The sequence below is a fragment of the Protopterus annectens genome, chromosome 9.part0, assembly GCF_019279795.1.
Source record: "Protopterus annectens isolate FY-2018-M chromosome 9.part0, PAN1.0, whole genome shotgun sequence".
Lineage (NCBI taxonomy): Eukaryota > Metazoa > Chordata > Ceratodontiformes > Protopteridae > Protopterus > Protopterus annectens.
Genome location: NC_056743.1, coordinates 1,531,342,631 through 1,531,365,450, shown reverse-complemented (window position 1 = coordinate 1,531,365,450; position 22,820 = coordinate 1,531,342,631). Strand labels below are relative to the sequence as shown.

General features: G+C 43.2%; 1 protein-coding gene across 1 annotated transcript in view; it reads left to right on the top strand.

The window, feature by feature from the left end:
• The first annotated feature begins 7,888 nt into the window (after window positions 1-7,888).
• ABCF1 (ATP binding cassette subfamily F member 1) overlaps window positions 7,889-22,820 on the top strand; it is a 1,329,408-nt gene continuing 1,314,476 nt past the window's right edge. Inside the window, exons 1-2 of the mRNA XM_044082281.1 lie at window positions 7,889-7,906; window positions 8,535-8,651. Of these exons, the coding sequence (XP_043938216.1) occupies window positions 7,889-7,906; window positions 8,535-8,651 (135 nt within the window). The remainder of the gene's footprint in view (window positions 7,907-8,534; window positions 8,652-22,820) is intronic.

Below are 22,820 nucleotides of genomic sequence, written 5' to 3'. Positions count from 1 at the left end.
CTCCCTCATGGAATGCAGAACTTCCCCAAAAGAAATATCCTCAGGAGGAGAGGCCGAGGGAATGGAGTCCTCTGCATCTGAATCCTCATAGGTCTGGAAGGGCTCTTCCTGGCTTTTGGAGTGAACAGAGTCCTCAGAATCTTCATCTGAAGAAAGAGGGACAGAGGTTCAGCCCTGGGCCTCTTATCAGGAGGAGGCTGGGATCCTCTCTCAGGATGGGCCTGTGAACCTCTGATCAGGGAAATAAGTCTGCGGCCAAAGACATGATTTGAGTATCAGGAGTAGGCTGAGGTAAGGTTTTAGCAGTAAGATGCTTGGTCTTGCTGGCTGCCTTAGCACGTGTGTAGGCCTTGATAGACATGGACATGGGAGGCCTAGCCACTCCACGTCCAGGAGTGACCTTATCAACAGCAATGGTCTCGGGCATTTCCTCGGTTTCAGTATCCGGAGGAAAATCAATAACTAGCGTCTGTTTGGCCTCCGGTATCGGAGGTATCGGTAAAGCGGTGTCTTCGGTTCGAAGCGGTGGAATAACCGCCTCAGAGGGAACCGGGGCACTCGCGGTAAGTTTTGGCGTGGTGTCAGTTGAAGACGCGGGCCGAGGATGTCGGTCCCGGTCTTTTCGTTTCTTAGGAGTATGCGTTGTCGGTTGTTCCGACGGCATTATATAATCAAATTTTTCACCGAAAAAGTCTTCAGCGAACTCCGCCCGGCGCCTGAGGGTACGCTTATTGAAGCGAGCACAGGCGGCACAGGCTGAGACGTCGTGGTCTGTGCCAAGGCAAGGGAGGCAGTAAGAATGGAAATCCTTATGAGGTATTTGTTTACCACAAGACAAACAATTATTTACTTTTTCAGTAATTTCTGACATCGGCTGAGGCAAGAAAAGGTCCCCAACGGGGTACTTAGCTTTATTGATGACTTCGGTTTCGAAGAATACAGGAGCTGACCGACCGGCATTTGTGAACTGCTTCTGTTTCGGGCACTGCGCGGCAAGAAAGACTGAAGAAGATGGCGTCGGCTGATGCTTATGTACTCCAGCCGCTCTTGACGTCGGAGAGAAATGCGACATCAGCCGACGTCGGACCCAGACTTTGGCATCCGGCCAACCGAGGGCTGCCTGAGGCAGGACAACCCATATGTTATGACTGCAGTTGCATTCTTGAAGGACATCACATTCTTATCCCCTATGCAGACTGGCCATGTCACTTTGGAACATGGCCATGGACTTACAAATGGAACTACAAGCACAGTACTTGCCGGGCAAGGAAAACACACTGGCAGACAACCTAAGCAGGAATATGACAGATTCACATGAATGGAAGTTGCATCCAAAAGTTTTTACAGAAATAATCCAAGAATGGGGAAGGCCAGACATAGATCTCTTTGCCTCCCACAAAAATCATCAATTGACAAAATTCTGCTCAAGGATCTTCCATCCAAAGGCCTGGAGAGTGGACGCTCTTTCAGTTGGACATCAATGACAGTTTATGCCTTCCCGCCTCTTCCTCTGCTGCCCAAAGTCCTATTGAAGACCAGAGCAGACGGACCAAAGATGATCATCATTGCTCCGGACTGGCCAAGGCAACACTGGTACCCACTCCTGAGGAGCCTGACGCATTCCCCACCATGGACCCTGCCACTAATGCCTCTTCTACTGACTCAGCACAGCTTCAAAACTCTTCACAGTCAGTTAAAAACACTCAATCTAGCCGCATGGAAGATTCCTTAGCATCATAGCAGGCCCTACTCTCCAAGGAGGTGCAGGATGTCATTTTTGAGGCCAGAAGGCCATCAACTAGAAAAGCTTACTCTGCAAAATGGAAATGTTTTTGTGTCTGGAATGAGAAAAGGGGCCAGAACCCTGGAAAACTGAATTTACCTCAAATACTACAAAATTTGGCTGAACTGCTAAGCAGTGGACTTTCTTTCTCCTCCATCAAAATCCATGCCTCAGCCATTTCTGCAGAATACAACACTCATCCACCTTTATTCTCTCACCCTCTATTAAGGCAGTTCCTCAGAGGGGCTAAGAATTTAAGACCTCCAAGGAAACGACCAATACCTGCTTGGGATCTTAATTTCATTCTGGAAAAACTGACTTTGCCTCCTTTTGAGCCAGCTGCCTCATCAGATTTGCAATATTTGTCCTGGAAATCAGCTTTCCTTCTGGCTATCACTTCAGCTCGTAGAGTTTCAGAACTACAGGCTGTCATGGCTGTCCAGCCTTTTATCTTCCATCAGGACAGTTTCCTTACGAACCAACCCGTCCTTTATGCCTAAAGTGGTATCCAGGGTAGCTTTAAATCAGGCCATACATTTACCTACTTTTTATACTAATCCTTAAAACAAAGGGGAGAGATTACTACATTCCTTGGACATCCACAGGCAACTGCGTTATTATTTGGACAGAACAAAACCTTTCAGAAAATCAGAACAGCTCTTTGTGGCCTATGCAGTAGGAGCTCAAGGAAAGCCAATTTCCAAACAGACAATCTCAAAATGGATAACCCACTGCATACGCTTTTGCTATTCCTTTCATGGCAAAACTGTACCTACAGGCATTAGAACTCATTCCACCAGGGCCACAGCCACCTCTGCAGCCTTCCTCAGAGGAGTTCCTACCAAGGATATTTTGGAAGCAGCCACTTGGAGGTCTGTGCATACCTTCTCCAAGCACTACAACCTACCATTATACTCCAAATCTAGAGCAGGCTTTGCCACTGCAGTCTTGCTGGGCATTTTGGCTCCTCCTAGTTCCACCTAGTGCCTACCACCCCTTTCTTAGCTTTGGGATTCTACCCATCTGTTATGACTGCAGCTGTATGCACAATGAACATAGTACAGTTTTGTACCTACCATAAATGTAGATGTTCGAGTGCTAATACAGCTGCAGTCCAGGTTTCCCTCCCTCCTTCCCCTCTAGGGGTATTCTTTTATGGTGTATTTGCTTGCAACTACTGTTTTTTGATTATATTGCATTGCATTATTACATAATTTTATGTATTGCCTTCCTTCTGGGGGCACCCGACATCTGGGGCAAGAAAAACTGAAGAAAATGGCGTCGGCTGGTTCTTTTATTCCCCTGTCACACTGACGTCAGGGAAGAAGCGACGACAACCGATGCCGGACCTAGACTTTGAAATTCGGCCGACCGAGGACCCACCTGACGGCAGGAGAACCCATCTGTTATGACTGCGGCTGTATTAGCACTCTAACATCTACATTTATGGTAGGTACAAAACTGTACTTTCCTGATTCACACCAATTCCTATACAAAAGCCATGCTGCTGACCCAGAAACTATTTCATAGGGTCCCAAGGGAATTAAGGCCTCTACTGCCAAAAACCCATTACCTTCAGAGAGATATTCCAGAGCTTTAGAAAGGTGGGGGAAAAGGTATACACCTCGGCCACTTTAACCATGAGGGCATTAAACTGTCAGTTCCATATGTTAAAGTATCAACAGTTTTTATCTCAGTTGAAAAGCAAAATGACACAACCTGAACAACCAGATTTAAAGGAGTTGCAGGATTTGTTGCATAGTGCAGAGCAAGTGGGTAAACATACCTTGCAATGTGGTTTTGATGCTTTAGAGGCCTCATGTAGAGCTGCTGTTACAGGATCTTTCATACGTAGACATGCTTGGCTCAGAGCAAACCTTACCAGATCATGTCAAAGCTAAATTACTAGATGCACCTCTTCAAAAAGATGTATTGTTTGATGATAAAGCTGAGGAGGTACTAAAGAAAATGGAGGAAAAGGCGAGATCAATGCAAACAGTGAAGGATTTCCTACAGGTACAACCGCCACATTTCAGCAGAAACTGGCCTTCAAAAAATTGGTCCTTTCCAACCATGGACAGACCTCAAAGAGGTAGATACAGGCGCCCGAGAGGTAGAGGGCAATCTCAAGGATCATTTAGAGCCAGACAATGGCAAGCGCCTACACCAAGAGGTGGAGAAGATTGATCACAGTCATTCAGAAAGCAGACACAATGACTTTCCCCTTTGCATGCCAAGCAAAGCTTTAATGGCAGCACCTTTAGGTGGAAAACTGGCATTATTTTCAAAAAATTGGCATATTGTCACAAAAGACAAATGGATCCTGGACATTATAGACAGAGGCTACAGATTTCACTTTCACACCCTTCCAAAAATGAGAGGTATGCCAAACCTGCCACAAAATCAAAGAGCAGGGGCTCAAAAACAAATTTCAGCTCTCATGGACATGAAAGCTATTCAAGAGGTACCTGCAAAAGAACAGGGTCAAGGTTTTTATTCCAGACTATTCCTGGTACCAAGGAAGGACAAAGATTGGAGACCTATTCTGGACCTATCCATCCTAAACACATATTTACTCGTACCAAAATTCAAGATGCTCACATTACAGCAGCTTCTTCCCATGCTGGGCAAGGAGTCTTGGCTTTTAACATTGGACCTCAAGGAGGCATACCTGCATGTCCCTATCAGACAAGATTGCAGAAGATACCTCAGATTTCTTGCAGGTTCAACCCATTATCAATTCTCTGCATTGCCCTTTGGCTTATCTACTGCGCCCAGAGTGTTTACGAAATGCCTGGCATCAGTAATTGCCTTCTGTAGACTTCAAGGGATACAAATATACCCATATCTGGATGACTGCCTGATCCAAGCGGACAGCAAGCACATACTTCTGAAACACCTGGCGTTTGTAATAAAATTGTTGAACTTTCTGGGATACACAGTCAACAAAAAGAAATCAAAACTAATGCCCTCTCAAGCAATAATTTTCCTGGGTGCCAGCTTGAATACAAACACCCAGATGGCCTACCTCATGCCAGAGAAGCAAGGGCAACTATCTCAATACTTCAGAAAAATGGTAACCTTCACCAGGCTGACTGCAAGGAAAGTCCTGCAGGCTCTGGGATACATGGCATCTTGCATCCTGCTGATCCCATGTGCAAAGCTGCATGTGAGGAAACTTTAATGGTACCTAAAAAACTTATGGTCTCAACACAGCCACAGTTTGGAGACGATTGTTCCACTCATTCCATGTCTTCAAAAGGAATTTCTGTGGTGGGCTCAAGCATGCCAAAAAAATATAGGTCTCCCCTTCTGCATTCCTCAAGCAAATCAAATCATCACAACAGACGCCTCGGACTACGCCTGGGGGGCGCACATGACAGATCAGTGCTTTCAGGGCAAATGGTCCCAAAAGGAGAAGCACCTACACATTAATCAAAAGGAAAGGCTAGCAGTAAAAAATGCTATTATGGCCTTCAAAGACCTACTGCATCCAGGCCAGCTATTGATAAGGACAGACAACACCACAGTGATGTGGTACATAAACAGGGAGAAACTCATTCATACCCCCTGTGCAGACTAGCCATGTCCCTTTGGAACACAGCTCTGGAATTGCAAATCCAACTTCAAGCACAATTCCTGCCAGGGAAGGAAAACACCCTTTCAGACAACCTAAGCAGAAATATGACAGATCCACATGAATGGAAGTTGCATCCTCAAGTTTCCGCAAAGATAATTCAGGCATGGGGGCGACCAGACATTGATCTCTTTGCTACCCACAAAAATTACCAACTGAAAAAATTTTGCTCAAGGACCTATCATCCACAGGCCTGGAAAGTGGACGCACTTTCTTTCAATTGGACAACATTGACAGTCTATGCCTTTCCACCTCTTCCTCTGCTGCCCAAAGTTCTATTAAAGGCCAGAGCCGAGAGGCCAAAGATGATTCTCATTGCTCCAGACTGGCCAAGACAACACTGGTATCCACTCCTGAAGAGCCTGACGCATTCACCACTATGGATCCTGCCTCTAGTGCCTCTTCTGTTGACCCAGCACAGCTTCAAAACTCTTCACAGTCAGCTGAAAACCCTCAATCTAGCCGCATGGAGGATTCCTTGATCTCCCAACATACTCTCCTCTCCAAGGAGGTGCAGGATGTCATCTTGGAGGCCAGAAGACGACCTACTAGAAAAGCCTACTCCGCCAAATAGAAACGGTTTTGTGCCTGGAATCAGAAAAAGGGCCAGAATCCTTGGGTACTAAATTTACCTCAAATATATTACAGTACCTAGCTGAGATTTAAACAGTGGACTTTCCTTCTCCTTCATCAAGATCCATGCTTCAGCCATTTCTGCACAATACAACACTGATCCTCCTTTATTCTCTCATCCTCTCTTAAGACAGTTCCTCAGAGGGGCTAAGAATATAAAACCCCCAAGGAAACCACCAGTACCTGCTTGGGACCTCAACTTCATTTTAGAAAAACTGACCCTGCCTCCTTTTGAGCCAGCTGCCTCAACAGAACTTCAATATTTGTCATGGAAAACAGCCTTCCTTCTGGCCATCACCTCAGCACACAGGGTATCGGAACTACAAGCCCTCATGGCTGTGCAACCTTTCATCATTTTCCATCAGGATAGAGTTTCCTTACGAACCAACCCTTCCTTTATGCCAAAGGTAGTATCCAGTGTAGCCTTGAATCAGACTATCCACTTACCTACCTTTTATCCTAACCCACAAAACAAAGGGGAAAGACTACTACACTCCCTGGACATTCACAGACAACTTCGTTATTATTTGGACAGGACAACACCATTCAGAAAATCAGAGCAACTCTTTGTGTCCTATGCTACAGGTGCTCAAGGAAAGGCCATTTCCTAACAGACGATCTCAAAATGGATAGCCCACTGCATACGCTTTTGTTACTCATTTCATGGAAAAACTGTACCTACAAGCATCAGATCTCACTCCACAAGGGCCACCGCTACCTCTGCAGCTTTCCTCAGGGGTGTTCCTACCAAGGATATTTTGGAAGCAGCTACTTGGAGTTCTGTGCATACTTTCTCCAGGCACTATCACCTCTCACTATACTCTAAATCTAGAGCGGGCTTTGCCACAGCAGTCTTGCAGGGCATCCTTGCCCCTCCTAGTTCCACTTAGTGCCTGCCACCCCTTTTTAGCTTTGGGATTCTACCCATCTGTTATGACTGCATCTGTATGCACGATGAACATTGTACAGTTTTGTACCTACCATAAATGTAGATGTTCGAGTACTAATACAGCTGCAGTCCAGGTTTCCCTCCCTCCATCCCCTCTTGGGACATGCCTTATGACAAACACCTCCACATACAACCTGATTGGGGTATTCTTTTATGGTGTATTTGCTTGCACACTACTGTTTTTTGATTATATTGTATGGCATTATTACATAAGTTTGTTTTGCCTTCCTTCTGGGGGCACCTGACATCTGGGGCAAGAAAAACTGAAGAAAATGGCGTTGGCTGGTTCTTTTATACCCCTGCCGCACTGACGTCAGGGAAGAAGCGACGACAACAGACGCCGGACCTAGACTTTGGAATTCGGCCGACCGAGGACCCGCCTGACGGCAGGATAACCCATCTGTTATGACTGCAGCTGTATTAGCACTCTAACATCTACATTTATGGTAGGTACAAAACTGTACTTTTTGAAGTTAGAAGGGCTTTTATTCTACGTGGATAAATGTAGGTAGGTTATTCCATATCCTGGCAATATTCCAAGAGTGTAACAACTCACCTATAAGTAATTTGGGTTTGTAAACTTGAAAAATATGTTGGTGTTCAGATTGCAGAGGCCTAATGAGGTTGTAAAGGATTAATAGGGAGCTAAGAGCAGGGCAGTCTTGTGGCTTATGAAAGAGTTTGTGTGTAGTGAGCTGAAGGAGTAATAGGTAGTGGGGAGAATTCAAGCCATTGTAATTTTCTTTTTTAGGGCAGCACAGTGATAAGTAGAACTGCAAGTGTTTGTAGCAAATTTAGCAATGTTATAGCAAGTTTCTAGTTTTTTCTTTTCAAGGAAGACTGCAAATTGGTTAGTAGTGGTGTGCCGTAGGTTAGAGAGGGTAAGATGGCTAATACTTGTTTGGTAGGGCGAGGAACTTTGTGTTTGTAGAGAAATTCAAGTTTTTTGTGACATATGTAAATTCACACACATCTGTAGATATACATGTATGTGTATGGAAACACTCCATATAATAGAACATTCATAATCTCAAATGTGTAGAACACCAGCAAAAGTGATAGAAACTTGTTTGATTGCTCCTGCTGTTAAGTCCCTACAGGATTGTACACAGTGGGGATCAGAGAAATTGGCCTTTGCCTAATTTAGAGTGATCTCTGAGTTGGTAAATATAATTAGCAGGGGGTGTGGAGGCTGCAGGGGGACTTGTACCCCTGCAAAAAACCCTATTTTTTTTTGCAGGGGGGCTTGTTCCCCTGCAAAATACCATAATTTTTTTTTTCACCGTTTTGGCTTTCAGTCCTTTTTTTTTTTTTTTGTCTATCATTAGCCATTCGAGATTTGTGTACTTTGATGTTTAGAAAGAACATCCATATATACACACTCACACACTCTCTCACACACACTCACACACACACACACACACAAAATGTGTGTATGTTTCAACTGTTTGGTCCTTGTTTTTCCTTGCATTTCTGCAGTTAAAATGCATCATTTCCGGCTACCTTTAGATAAAAGATGTTTTAACTTTTAGAAATCTGAAGATGAGGAAGATGAAGACATGGAAGTTGAGGAAGAATCCAAGCAAAAACAAGACAGTGACCCCTTTGCTAATCTTAGCAAGAAAGAAAAAAAGAAAATGAAAAAGCAGGTATGACATTTTCTTTCTTTTTTTTTTTTTTTTTTTTTAATTTAGAAGTATATTAAGTTAATGTATTTTTGTCAACATATACCAGTCATTTTCAATGGCTGGAAATGTTTGCTCTTCCCCACACGTCCATCCACTTACTGGCAGTCATCAGCCATACTATAACATTCTTCCTGTGCTCCCATAAACAGATGGATCAGAGATGAGGTGGGAGCAAAAAAAATGCCATTCTGACATTGTGTAGAATTTTTTTCAGTACCAAACTACTTATCTATTCTACCAGAAATCCACAAGGTGTACCACCCTGGGACATAATGTTAGGCTGTGAAAGCTAACACTTTCTCTGAACCAGCAAGTTTATCAAAGACTGTATTCTAGATTGCAGTTACTTTAGACTGAAGGGTCTTGAGTTGCAGGCACTTATGTAAGGAGCTCTCTTTCTGGTCACCTATTTAGACATGGTTACATTATACACTCGTCCCTGTCATGTAAAAGATGGTGACAAACGTGTTCCTGAATCATTCATCTCCAAATGTTCTTCCCCAAAACAGAACAAAGGAGAGAGAACCGTCCTTTCCATAGATATACATATGCAGGGACACTGATTTTCAGTTTTCAAAAGATGAAATTCCGTTTTCATGAGATGAAATCCAGGAATTATACCCTTGATTTTTAAATGTATTTTCAGGTCATTATGGGGATTTCATTATAACTGTAATCTGTATCAATGTATATTGAAAATTTAAAACAGATTCTAGGCACAGAGCACTCAATAGTGGAAGCTGACGATATTATAAATAAATATGAGCAGAAATACATGTATGAATTGGTTTTCTGGCCTCCTTTGCTAAATTCTGTGAAAAATGACATGATTTTTCAGTTCTCACAGTTAAAAAAAAATGGTATTTATCTGTATTTTTCCTAGAAAAAAATGCAAATCTGTGCTCCTGCTCATTTGCAACTGAGATAATACCTGAAGATGAGTGGAAAAGATTGAGCAACTCTTTATGGCTTTTGCAGAACTCAGCAAATACTTGCCCATCTCAAAGCAAACCATCTTCAAGTGGATATCTTATTGTATTATTTTCTGCCACAAGTTCCATGGCAAATAGTTATCTGGGAGCATGTCAGCTCAGTTTACCAAGGGCACAGCTGCCATTGTAGCTTTACGAAAGAGATGCTTGGCTAGTGGCATTCTGAAGGCAGCCACATGGTCTTTAGTCCACACTTTTTGCTACCACTACAGACTAGATGTTGCGTCTAGAGTTAGAGCAAGGTTTGACATGGCATTCCTCAAGCATGAAGCCCTCATCTGTAGGGCTAACTACCATCCACCCAGATATCAGTAGATTAGAGCTGAGAGAGTCATCCCTGAAGTTGAGTGCAGCAGTGACTTACATGAACATGGTACTTACTGTGTTATCAACTTACCATAATAGTAGATGCCTGGTTGTAGTCACTGCTGCAGTCCTATTTCCCACCATTCTTCTCCCTCTTATGCGGTATATTGGGTACTGGAGTAGGATGTCCAAGTTGGTCCCTTTCACCCTTCCTTCTCCTTCCCTTATTTTAGTTGTCTCATCTGAGACGATACCTGTGACAGACTACTGAAGTTCGGAGGCCTACCAGTAGTACAAACTCTCTCTGCATTGTTTGCCTTTGCATAGACTTTAATCCTCTCCTTTTGGACTGGTCCATTCTGTCAAGGTAAGGGTAGTCATCCGGCAACATATTTTCTGTTCTTTCCATCCATCAGAACCAGATTATAGTTTGCCCGAGTCATCAGTTGGTCTAAAGCCAGAACTTTCAACAGCAAGGATAGGTATCCTGTTGGCCAGATTTCCCTAGTCATTCTCAGCTGGGGTGAATCACAGGGTAGGGGTAAGAAGGAACCGAATATGGCTGATCTGACCCTGCATCTTTTTTTGTACCGCAACATGAAGGCATTGCTACAGCAGTGACTGCACTCAAGCATCCACAGTTATGGTAAGTTGATAAGACAACTGTACTTGGTCTTCTGTTATGTTTGTTGTAGCAGGGCAGGGAAAAGGTGGAGATAGTGGGTATGCTTGTACATTCCATAATAGGAGATGTTCTGTTTGACAACTTCTGAAACCAAAAATAGCATTTGACTAATACGAATTTACTTGCGCAGATTGGTTGAATGATGTAATGTCGAATGTAGATAAGTGGGAAATGGGTAGTAATGCCAAAGCTTTTGTTTATAGCAAGTTTCTACATTTCAGATGTCTGTGTTTACATGCGGAGAAAGTGTTTGCAAATTAGAGTATGAGTAAAAGCTAAGGAAGGTGATAACTTTATTTGTGTGTGTGTGTGTGTGTCTGTGTGTGTGCGCGTGCGTGTGTGCGCATGTGTGCATGCGTGTGTGTGTGCGCGTGTCTTTGCTTGCCTGCTTTCTCTGCCTTGAAAACCCACTCCTCCATCCACATACTCCAGAAACCTCCACAAGCAGGAATCAATGATGGACTGACAAATCCTCGGGGCTCTGGGATTTATGGCATCATAATGATCCCCTTGCTAAACTGCACATGAGGAAAATTAAATTGCACCTAAAGAATGTGTTGTGTTAGCACAGGCACACACTTTCAAAATAGTTTCTCCCATACCTAAAAAGAGAGCAGGCATAGTAGGCAGAGGCCTGCTCACAAGACAAGGGTGTTTTTTTTTACTGTTCTCCTTAGGCAACCATATCATGAGCACAGACTCCTCAGACGTAGCCTAGGGCACTCAATCAATGGGTCTTCAAGCAGAAAAGTGGTGGGACACAGCACTGCTCCGAAAGCACATCAGTCTAAAGCAGTTTGTCAGTTTACAGTGGCATGATGGCATTCTAGCAGTTGTGGACACCAGGGACACTGCTGAGGACAGAAAGCGCAGATAAGTATTGCATAAACAGAGAGGTACCCACTCCTGCCCTCTTTGCTGCTTAGCCATGCACCTGTGAGAAGGAGCACAAACAATGGGTTTGCACCTGGTAGCACAATACCTACCAGATGAAGAGAAAAACTTGGCAGATCACCTGGATAGGTCTGCTTTAGGACTTCAGGAACAAATGCTAAAAATTTCATTTTTCACTTAAGTCACAAGTCACTGGGGTGTGCCAGAAATAGAACTTTTTCCTCAAAACAAATCAGTCAGGCAAGTACCAAAGATGATCAGGCCTGGAAGATGGAGTCATTCTCCTTTCTGTTGACTTGGCCTATTTCTGTACATAGTCCCTCCAATACCGCTCATTCCCAGGTTTACTAATCAAGATAAGGGAAGAAGGCTGCAGGTGATCTTGATTGTATGTATATTTTTGGACAAGACGGCATTGGTTTGGTTTCCCTTATTGCATAACATGAGCACACAAGAACCATGGCTGTTCCCACAGAAGGTGACCTCTTGACCTGCAACATGATAAATACCATGCATCCCAACCTGACTACCCTGAAGTTAACAGCCTGGATTATATGATCTTTATCCCCTCAGTCTGTTATTCATCAAGGACTTTTGATCTATTTTTAAAAGAGGGTAGAAAGCACCGAATTAAGCAAACTTAAATTTCAAAATGGATGATGTTTATCTGATACCAAAATAATGGCCGCCAAACTTAACTGGTTCTCACCTACCTAGTGGAACTTTTCTCCAAGGGAGACTCCTACTACTTCAAAATCCATGCTTCTGCCATATCTGCCTGCCCTGTCCATGCAACCTCCTCTGTTTTCTCAACTTGTTAAACTTTTCCTTAAAGGCATCATCCACCTTAGGCCAGCCAGGAGAACACCTGTTCCCTCCTGGGGCTTCAGTTTTATTGTGAAGAAGCTCGCTCTTCTCCCCCTTTTGAACTAGCAGCCTCAGCAGATACAAAGTTCTTAACTACATTCATAATGGCGGTCACTTCAGTTTGCAGAGTCTCAGAACTGAAGACTAATATGTAAAGTGCCCACCCTTAGATTTCATTCTGACAGTTTCCTTGAGGATTAATTATATTCTTATGCCCAAAGTGGATACTGGTTTTGCCCATTCATCTCCTTGCCTTCTTTCCAAACCATTAGAATATAGGGGATAAAAATCTACATTCACTATTCATTCACAGGCAGCTCAGGTACTGTCTGAACAGATCCTAAAATTTCAGAAAGATCTGTCCCCATTTCCCATTTGGATTGGCACCGAATGAACTAGGTAAACTTGTTAAACAGACCATTTCTAAATGGATCCCTAGGTGCATTACTTTCCTGTTACAGACACCACAGTAAGGAAGTGCCACCGAACATTAGAACTTGCTCTACCAAGAGCTACTGCCATCTTTGAGTGTTCACTTGAGATATTCTGAAACACCATATGGTCTTCGATCCACACTTTTACTAAACACTGAAAACTGGTATTAACTTCCAGAGCTGGTTTTGCCTTTGCAGTCCTACTGGGCTTACTTCTTCACAGTTCTTCTTCTTCCTAGTTTGCCCATCTTCCACCCATCTCATCAGCTGTGGGAATCTTCCCAAGGAGTTGTTATTGCAACAGAGAAACATGAACATGTTACAGTTGTGTGCACTTACCATAAATGTAGATGTTTTAGTGTCTTCGCTATTGTATTAGTCTTTCCTCTCTCCTTCCTTCCCCTCTGTCTCAATAGGGAAGTTGAGGTGGGTGTCCCTTCCCTCTTTTCCCCTTTGTAGTCTCCCCCCACATTACTTGACTTCTTCTTTCAGGTCTTCCATACCATTCTATACTGGGGACAGTGGGGTCATTTAGTGCTCCTGGCCTAGGGCACAGAGTGGGCTTAAGTCCTGAGGTGCAAGAAAGACCTGAAAATATGGTGCCGGCCAACAAACCTTGTACTCAAAAGTCCTGATGTTTGAAAGGGGGGCATCTGCTGGGCTAAGAGGAGGAGATTAAAGGCCAAGGGCTTCCACAACAGAAAATCCCAAGGAGTTGTTACTGTAACAGTGAAGACGCACTTCAGTGTACATACCTATACTTTTGACACCTTTGAAGAAGCCCATGCCTTCTTGGGACTTGCATTTTGTGATCCACAGGCTTTGTCCATTTCCCATTTGGATCCAGTAGTTTGGTGACAGTGAAGTTAGTCTTTTGGAAAAAATTTGCCAGTGATGATCATACATAAGAAAATATTTTAGGCACAAGCAGTTAATGCCCTTCTAGTTTGCCAGTATTCGAAACGGTCATCCTCATTGTAAGTATCCAAGTTTGTAAAAATATGTGACCTAGTGCTTTCTTTATTTTAATCGGTCAGTCTATTCCAGGTGTCAGCTGTTCTCTCAGAGCACCAGTTAATACATCTGTCATTTTTGTGTAATTTACACAAGCTGCCTAGTTGTTCTGTACTAAGCTTTGATAACCCCAAGCATTTTTAGAGATAACTGTACCTAAATGCACTATATACTTGAAGGAGGTTTCCTCTAAAATATTTTAGACAACTGTATAATGTCAGGAATTTTTTCGTAACAACCTATATGTTTACACCCATGAATGCTCTTGGGATAGTTCCTGTGTGTACTCTTTCCAGTTTACCTGTTCTAATTTCCATATTATTCTGTACTGTAGTTTGGGTGTAATATAACTTACAGTGATTTCATCTTTTTTGATTGCCTAGATGTTACAAGTATTATATAGGCTATAGTTTTGTAACATCATTAAGTAGTTTGATACAATTAAAAAAAAAAATCAAAGCTGGATCTGCCAATGTACCCAAGTTACGAATCCAGTGTTTCAGTCATTGCGTGTTCTGTATTAAAATTTCACCCGACATTCTGATCTGATTTCCAAATCTCATATGTTTAGTTTTTGATATATAAGCATATTCTGCTGTACTTGGGTGGTCAGGTTAGTAGAGTTTGCATGCATTTCCTAACTGTAACAGATATCTTTTTCCATTTTCAGTCCATCTGCATACATACTGTAGATCACCTCAAGTGAAAAAAAATGAATCTGAACGATGCAGCCTAAACAAGTATGGGCCCAGGACAGAGCTGTGGGGAGCTCCCGATTGTTACCTAGAATTTCTCCTGTCCGCTTGATATATTTGTCATGTTCTGTTCATAAGCCATGCAACTGTCCACCTTATCAAGGTTGTATTAATCACGTAGAAACACTAGCCAAGTATACTACTACGGACTACAAACCACCTGGCTCAAAACTAGTCGGAAAACTCAAGCTGCAATGAAATACATTTATTTTTCCAAAATGTTGAGCGCTTTTGTCCCCATTCTCAGGACTTCATGAGAACTATGAAACTCATTTTGTACCAGTTTTATGTAACACTGAAATTACATGAAAACCATTCACCGTCAGTGAATTTACATTATGAATGGAACAATGCATGGCTTTTTTAAATAAGGTTTTGTTTAAAAAAAAAATCTCAGTACCAGATGTATAAACATAAGTACAGTCAGAAAATATGAATATTAAAACTTTTTTTAAATTAAGAAACATTAAAAAGCTTGGTTTGTTTCTTTTGGCTTTTCCCGGTTAGGGGTCGCCACAGCGGAACTCCGGTCCGCTAATGATTGGCAATAGGTTTTTACGTGCTGACTTGCCGGGCCTAATGCACAACCTTCAACAAAGAAACGCCCATTCACGTATGTCGACACACAGAAGACGCTCTGAGAATCAAACGGGCAACGTCTAACTGTGAGGCGCCAACGCTACCGCAGCACCACCACCGCAAGCTTGGTATGCATCATTAAAAACAGAAGTGCAAAGAACCTGCATGCCAAACTATACTGCCCTCAGCTTCAACAAGCTTGTTAGAGAGAACATCATTTAACCCTGGCTTCTCACTTGCATTCAGTCGCACCTGCCATGATAATTCTCTGTATTCTAAAATGTATTTCCAGGGTCCACCCCTTGGATTCATCAACACTTGCTTTAAAACAAAAAAAATATTTTTTATTCTTCACATGACCAGCACAATGCCTATATAAGTCATTTGTGTCCTCCTTGTGGTTCATAAATCCTTTTTTTTGGAGAGAACGCTGTTTTTCCCATGTAAAGTGAGTAATAGAAATTACAAAATGCCAAATATGCAACTTTGATGGAAACGAAAGTATAATCTATACCAGGTACTTTTATAACTTCCCCTTCATAAATATAATTGCATTGTCTTTAGGCTCCACAATTCTTGGTGCCTTTCCTTATACCACTACCACACATTCCTTTTTCTCCTTTAAATCACTTTACCTCTTAAAACTAAGTAGGTGTTTATCACCTACCCTTTCTTTTAACTCTGAAACCACCCTTAAAAACTTTCCAGTTGGCCCTAATAAGTTTTTATGGCATTACTGTCAAAACCGTATTTGAGCAACAATTTTTTTTCTAAACAGATATTCAAATTCCCATTTTTTCATATCTTTTTTAACATCAGGAAGACCTTTACCCAGAAGTGGATAGAACTTGGTTTCTTCTCCTATTAATTTTATAGTGTATATCCTCTAGCATATGCTCTGGATATCCTCTTTCAATAAATGTTTGCTTCAGTATTCCTATTTCATTCTGCAAATCACTGTCATCAGAAACAATTTTTGCCAAATGCACTATTTGGCCATTTATCAAACCTCCTTTCTGCTTAAATTAATGATAGCTATTAAAATATAAGTAACTATTAGAGCAGGTGGTCTTTCTGTGCAATTTAGACCTAAATGCCTACAAACCAAAATCTTTAAAGTACATCCAAATAATTGATACTCTGAGCAGAAAAATTTTAAGTAAACTTTAAAAACCTTACGGGTACTATTGTAGTTAATATTCTCTTAAAGAACCTTCATCACCATTCCATATCATAAAAATATCATCCAGACATCTCAGATAAGTAGTTGTACTGGACTAAAAATGCAAACTCCTACTTCCATTGCCATATATCCGTGTACAGGGGAGCACAAGTGGCTCTCATGGCAAACTAATTTGCTTGTAATATTTTTCAAAAAAACAACTATTCAGAATTATTTCCATAAAATCACTAATCGTATTAATTTCCTTATTAATCAAGCTACTTTCTTTGTATAAAAATTCCCTGATCCATTCTTAATCTATATCATAGGGAATACAGGAGAACAATCAATAGTTAGTAAAAACTAATCATCATCGAAGAACTCTAATTTAAAGCAGCCTAAAAAGTCCCAAAAATCCTTTAGAATATATTTATAGAGGGAACTAATTTTCTTTTGCTAAAAACAGCTAACGGATGGGTTTTAGATCCACCAGCTGCTGTAATAGGAGGGACTGATCTCTAATGCACTTGTGCACTTTAAGAATGCCAAATATTTTGTGTACTACTGGGTACTTCACCTTAAGAAGTTTGTAACCATGACAGTCATTTGCCCCCCCCCCCCCAATCAATCAGTTGTATAGGAAAACATCTATTTTACCATAAGCCACATTAATCTCATTTTTATGTAATAAGGTATTGCTGATCATTGCTAAGTAAAACAAACATCTTGCTGTAATAGTAGCATGCCTAAGCACAATTTGCCTTCCCTTATCAGGCTTCACTGCTCTGATCTCTCTCTTATTCACAAATGTTCTTATAAGAGAGCTCATCTCAAGTGAAATTACATTTCTGCTTATAGTTATTCATCAAAAACCATCTGCAAATGTCCATTGTACATATTTTTTAAATAAGCTTATAATTGGATGCAGAGGGGGATTGAAAGTACTTTTCTTAAATTGTGAACTGCATGCTTCTGAAGGGAAAAATTACTAACCTCTGAGGGCATAACAATAAGATTTTATTTTCTAACATAATTTTAAATCAAGGAGAATTTATTCTATATCCATCTTCTGGGTAGGCACAAAAGTAAATCCTCTGCCAAACAATGAATCTCCAAATTATTATTAAATATATCAAATCCATTAGAAATTCCTACTATGTTTCTACTTGCTTCATCTGTTGAATAACATTCCAAACAAAGGGGGTCCTTTCTGTAGCACATATTTTCAAAACCAAGGACTAATATCTCCTCCAGCCTTTGCCCTTCCCTCTCCTCTGGGAACATGACAAATAGTTCCACTTGGCTGGGACCTGCTTCAGAGTTCCCATCTGAACTTTCTGAGCTATCCTCTTGGAACTCCTCAGAGGGGGAAGCTGCAAGCCATCTTCTAAAAGTTCCCTTTCAAAATTTGCATCAAATCCAAGCTCAGCGGTCATAACCTGTTATTTAGCAAAAAGATGTAACTTAGGCAGTGGGTGTGCTGTATTACTAACATATTCCCTTTCATCCCTAATCTTCTTTTTATATTTTCTAATGTGCAAATCATGAATTACTTTATCAATATTAGAAAAAACTTTATAGTACTTGACATTAAACACTTCAAACAATAAATCTGTTTCAGCTTATTGTCACTTGTCAACCTCTTGTATTTCATCATAAAATTCTTCCGTTTGTTCATTGTCTTTAATAATTAGCTTTGTAATACGAAAACCATAGTCATCAAAAATTTTAACTGTTTAATTATAAAAAAAAAAGTCTTCCCCTCCAACTGCATTGGGGAATTTCCAAAGCCTAAATCCTTTTAGCGCACTATTACATGAATGATGCTCTTAAAAATGTGTTGTCAACCTGTAGACTTTTATATTTAGTCAAATGTTTTCAAGCAATCCTAGAGGGGCTTCAGATGTTGTTTTACTGTCTTTACCAGCCACACTGCAGTTCAAAATGCAGGGAGAACTAGCTAACCACGAACTAAATTAAAGTGCTTAACATTTTGGAAAATTAAACTTGTTTAGCAGCAACTCAAGTTTTCTGACTGGTTTTGAGCAAAGCAATTTGTGGTAAAGGTAAATTAATACCTTGCTATAATTTATTGATCTGTGTTTTGTGTATGGCCCTATCAAAGGCAGATAATTGGTCTGCATAAATTACGTCACAACACACCATGTATAGTTGCTACATTATTATAGAGCATAAAATAGCAGGTAGTTATAGATGTATTGTTTGCATACCCGTGCTGATATGGTTTCAAGTCCCAACTTTTCCATTTCTGACTAATTTTTCCAAAATAGCTTTCTCATTTTTCCACAACAAGAAGGATATATAACTCTAGGTTTGCCCTATTCCACTTTCCCTTAAAGATGTGTTTAACAAGAGCTCCTGTCTAATCATGAGTAGTCTCTCCATGCTTACATGACTTCATGAATAATGAATTCTAAGTACACCTTGAAGAGTTCACAGGTCATTATTTCCAATTCATTCTCCTCGCTGTGCTTTTGTTGGGTCCAGTTTGCATTGTAAAAGTTAAACACAATCTATTAGTTTCAGTATTTGCAGTTATGTGGCTCTTACTAGCATAAATTAACCACGCCCTTTGTGGCGTCTAGCTGCTTTGTGTAAGATTTTGTCAATATGACTGCAGTATGCTTTTGAGAATAAATTTTAGAATCTTTACAGTTTATCGATGAGTATGTATTAACCCCATCACATCCTGTATGTCTAGAAAATGGATGTAATGTGATCCTATCTCGCCTACATTCTGTACAGATGGGTTCGGAGCCAACCCTCGGCTCCGACTCAGCCGCTATACAATAGAACGCAGTCTCTTATTGGCTGAGTTACCTCATATCCCAGGATGCACCACTACTGCTTCCCCAGATCTCGTTTGCCGCTTCTCGAGCATAGATGTGGTCTCGGACTTGGCTGAGCTAAGTACCTCTTAGTGACATTTTTCTGTCAAATTTTCTTCAAAAATTGACCCAAAAGCTGTTTTAACAGCTACTTGTTGTTGTGTGATTGTGTATTCACGATTCTTGTGGTAAAATATATATTTTTGTGGCAAGATTTCCGTTGAGTCAGTGGGGCCTTGCCCTATCCTGCGCTTTTGTTAGAGTTGGTAGTTTGTGTAGTTTTTTTTTTTTGGTGTACTCTTAAAAGTTGAGACCGTTTTAACCATGTCCAAGGAACATAGGCCATCAGGATTCAAAAAATGTTCGAAATGCAATTACAAAATGTCCATTACGGACGACCATTCCTTGTGTGTTTATTGTTTGGGCCCGAAGCACCTCCAGGAATCCTGTAGCGTTTGCCACGCTTTTTCCTCTTGCGTGCTCCAAGTGAGGAAAAATAAGTTGATTTTGAAAGGGCTTATTACCCCTTCTTTCGAGGAAGCCCTATCTTCTTCTTTTTCCCCTTCGAGGAAGAAAAAGTCTTCGGCTCCGACCAGCCCGTCAGATCCGGCAGCAAAAAAGTCAAGGCAGGCTTCTCCGTCGGCTCCATGGACTTCGGAGCAGAGGGCGGAACGGTCTGCCTCGATGTCTCCAGCCTTGACTCCTCTGGCTTCAGAGTCGAGAGCTCGGGCGTCGAGAGGCGAGTCATCTCCATCAGCTCCACTGCCTTCGGAGCCGATGAGGGTTGCCTGCTCAGACTCTTCCCCTTCGGTGCCGGAGTCCCCATCGGCTCCGAGGGAAATTGCAGTGGTAATGGAATCTCCCTTGGCGCCGATACTTCTCGAAACCATTCGGAGCCGGTCCCCCAGTCTTTCGGAGCCGGCGGAGAAGTCTACTCGGACCCGGTCGGTCTCTTTTCGGTTGTCGAGGATGTCTGATTCGGATGTAGACAGGGTGCTTCAAAGGCTTTTTCAGTCTCCGGTCTTTCAAAAGTTGGTCTCTGCTCCAGCCCAGTCGGCTCCGGAGCCGGTTTCCCAACTGGCTATCTCGGTTCCTCCTCCAACAGCCTCGGCGCCATTGGAGTCGGTGTTGGTGGAGCAGGTGGAGGTTGTCGGGTCGGTTCCGACCCTAACTCCAACCCCGCCCTTCGGGTCGGGATTCGGTACGCGGACCTCCTCTGTCGGCCCCGGGGGGGGCGCTTCGGGACCGATCTTTTCGGTTCCGAGCCTCCCTCTCGGTGCATCGGCGGCGGGAGTTCCGACTGCTGTTGTGGCCTTGGGGGTTGAACCATCCCAGGACTCTGGGGGTCCCGCCTTCAAGGCCATGAGAAGTGCCTTGGCCAAATCCTCTCTGGCCACTTCTACCATCTCACCACCACCTTCCCTTGGCACGGAGACTGGCTCATTTGCAATCCCCCTGTCTCACGACAGCGGAGCCCTTGGGCCTGAGGTTACCCCCATCGGGGGTTCCCTTCTTCCTGGAGGTCCCTTCGAAACGTCTTCGGAGGAACCTCCGAGGAAGAGACAGTGCAAGAGGAAGCACGTCGACTCCCCTGATGAGTCTTTCACCTCGGATACCGACCTCGATGATGCGGAAGGGTCCCCCAAGTCGTCCTCGGATGATGTATCCTTTGCGGACATCTTGGAAATCCTCAAGCAACGAGGCGACTGGCAGTCCAAACCCCCTTCTGCTGAGGAGTCTGTGTTCCTCAAGGCCTTCGGGGCTCAGCCCTCCGCCTCCTGGGTGTCTCCGCCCTTCGATGAGCTTCTGGATTTGATCTCTCGAAGAGCGTGGGAACACCCGGACTCTGTTGAACCGGTGCCAGCTCGCCCCAATAAATTCCTTTCGGCACCCCCTGAATAAGGACTTTCTTTCCAAAGGTGTGGCTGTAGATGCCTTGGTGGTGGCATCTGCAACCCAGCAAGATGTGGCAGAGGCTTCAACGTCCGTTCATCCTCCTAATGAGTCCAGGAGCATGGATCGGTATGGGAAGTGCACCCTTACTTCAGCAACCTTTACATTAAGGTCTCTGAACTACCTGACGCATTTCACGAGACTGTAGAGGGATCTGGTCAAGGAGTTTTCGGATATCCTCTCCGGTAACTTACCTGAGCAGTTAGCCCAGACTGTTAACTCCCAGTTGGCTACCCTGTCCTCTTTATCCAACTCGTCCATGAGGCTCATTTCGTATGCAGCCGAAGGAGCGAGCAGAGCGGCGGGCACAGGGATTGCTCTACGGAGACTAGCCTGGCTACGCCTGTGTCACTTTGCGGAGGCCTTTAAGTCTTCCTTTGCCGACGCCCCCTTGATGGGTCCTCTGTTTGGACTCAAGGTAAAGGACACTTTGACTCGCTGCGAACAGGAGGGTAAGACTTTAACTGCCGTAGGGGCCCGGTTTTCCACTCCCTTCAGACCTTATCCCAAGGCTCGAAGAGGAGGGAAAATGTGGTTCCGTAAGTCTCAAAAGCCTTCCTTGTCGCAGCAGAGCGATTCCCCTTCTAGAGGCAGAGGAGGGGGAAATTTTTCAGGGACACGCCGTCCCAGAGGCGGCGGAGGCCCCCCAAACACTGGAGACCGCGAGTCCTTTCGTGGCTCCTCCTCCTTCCAGCATCCCTGAAGGAGTGCCCGACTGTGCAGCTCCAGAGCCAGTCGGGGGTCGTTTTTCGAGGCACCTAAAGGCCTGGGAAAGTATCACTCAGGACCAATGGGTGCTCCAAATCATCGCCGGAGGTTACACCATTCCCTTCTTTCAACCCCCCCCCCCACCATCCCAAAAAATCCCGGACCCACCACCCAGTCAACGGGATCTGGCAGCCAGCGAAATTTCGAAGCTGCTTCAAAAAGGAGCCATCCAATCTCTCTCTGCAGATCAGGCCGGATCAGGGACTTACTCAAGATTCTTTTTGGTACCAAAAAAGACCGGGGACATTTTGGATCTCAGCAGGTTAAACCGATCAGTGAAAAAGTCCAAATTCCGGATGGTCACCTTGCAATCCATTCTCCCGCTTTTGGAGAAGGGTGTTTGGATGTGCTCCATAGATCTCAGACGCCTATTATCATATTCTGATAGATCAGGCATCAAGGAGACACTTGCGCTTCAGCCTAGGAGACAGTCATTTCCAGTTGCGTGCACTGCCCTTTGGTCTCACCACAGCCCCCAGGGTGTTCACCAAATGTTTGGCAGTGGTGACTGCTCACCTGAGAAGTCTAGGATTCCAGGTGTTTCCATACCTAGACGACTGGCTCCTAACTGCCACCTCCAGGCATCTACTCTTAAAAACTCTAGCAGCCACCATCTCCCTAGGCAACTCCTTAAGAATCACCTTCAATTGGACAAAATCCGTATTGCTGCCATCACAGCGTATTCTGTTTATTAGTGCAGAAATAGACTCAAGGCAGATGCGAGTCTATCTTCCTGCGGAAAGAATAGCAACACTGCAGTCTCAGGTTCGGGTGTTACTCCTCAGACGTCGTGCTCCAGCGAGAATGGTCCTGCAGCTGTTGGGTTCCATGTCAGCCACCATTCTTCTCGTCCCCTTGGCAAGGTTGCATAT